The sequence below is a fragment of the Pyrgilauda ruficollis genome, unplaced genomic scaffold (genome assembly GCF_017590135.1).
Source record: "Pyrgilauda ruficollis isolate IOZ18807 unplaced genomic scaffold, ASM1759013v1 scaffold7447, whole genome shotgun sequence".
Classification (NCBI taxonomy): Eukaryota; Metazoa; Chordata; class Aves; order Passeriformes; family Passeridae; genus Pyrgilauda; species Pyrgilauda ruficollis.
In genome coordinates this window covers 1-792 of record NW_024529319.1, presented here as the reverse complement: position 1 = coordinate 792, position 792 = coordinate 1, and the positions used below count along the sequence as shown (strand labels likewise).

At 63.6% G+C, this 792-nt stretch overlaps 1 protein-coding gene across 1 annotated transcript; it reads right to left on the bottom strand.

The window, feature by feature from the left end:
* Positions 1 to 77: 77 nt before the first annotated feature.
* Positions 78 to 786, bottom strand: LOC121363697 (ubiquitin-like protein FUBI). The gene is made up of 4 exons (XM_041486273.1): positions 709 to 786; positions 474 to 618; positions 333 to 388; positions 78 to 228 (listed from the first exon to the last, which is right to left on the bottom strand). The coding sequence occupies exons 1-4, from the start codon at positions 781 to 783 to the stop codon at positions 103 to 105; spliced, it is 402 nt and encodes a 133-aa protein (XP_041342207.1). The 5' UTR covers positions 784 to 786; the 3' UTR covers positions 78 to 102.
* Between the last annotated feature and the right edge of the window lie 6 nt (positions 787 to 792).

Here is a 792-nt window from a genome sequence, read left to right as displayed (position 1 = left end):
CAACCAACATAAAAACAAAGTCAAAAATCTCAAGAAAAGTGGCAAAAAAAGCTCAAAAAGCCCCAAAATGGCGGGAATTGAGCCCAAATTCCTTTATTGAGCTCAGGAGTTGGCGTTGGGCCCCTTCTTCTTGCCGAAGGTGGGCACCACGTTGACGAAGCGCCGGTTGTACTGCATGCGCCGCTTGGCCCGCCCCGTCTTCTTCTTCTTCTTCTCCTGCTTGGCCACCTGATGGGAAACCGGGGGGTCAGGGGGGGTCCCCAAAACCCTGCCAGGGTCCCCGAGCCCCGGGGGGGTCCCTAAAGGCAGGGGGGAGCCCCCTCAGCGCTCACCTTGGGGGTCTGGCCCCTCACTTTGCCGGCGCGGGCGAGGGAGCCGTGCACCTTCCCTGGGGGGAGAAGGAAATCGGGGTGTTGGGGGGGGTCGTTTTGTTAATTAACACGCAGTAATTAGCGGCCCTCCCCCGGAATTACCGCCCAGCAGGCGCGTGGAGAGGTCCAGGGTGGTGAATTCGGGGAGGGGGCTCTGCCCCAGCACGGCCTCATCGTCCAGGGGGGTCCCGGCGTGGAGCAGCACTTGGTCCTCGGGGGGGACCCCCGAAAGCTCGGCCACCCTCTCCTGGGGGAGGGGGACAAAGAGAGGGGGGGGTCAGCACCCCGAAATGCGGGGGGGATTGGGGAGGGGGACAGCCCGAATTTGGGGGCTCACCTTGATCTGGGCGAGGGTCTCGGAGCCGGAGAGCTCGAGGGTGAGGAGGGTCTGGCCGCGGATGAAGAGCTGCATGGTGGGGGC

Coding starts and splice junctions, on each gene's coding strand:
- LOC121363697 (XM_041486273.1), bottom strand. CDS start 783: ATGCAGCTCTTCATCCGCGGCCAGACCCTCCTCACCCTCGAGCTCTCC. Junction 619..708: donor AGACCCTCGCCCAGATCAAG/GTGAGCCCCCAA, acceptor CCCCTCCCCCAG/GAGAGGGTGGCCGAGCTTTC. Junction 389..473: donor CTCCACGCGCCTGCTGGGCG/GTAATTCCGGGG, acceptor TTCTCCCCCCAG/GGAAGGTGCACGGCTCCCTC.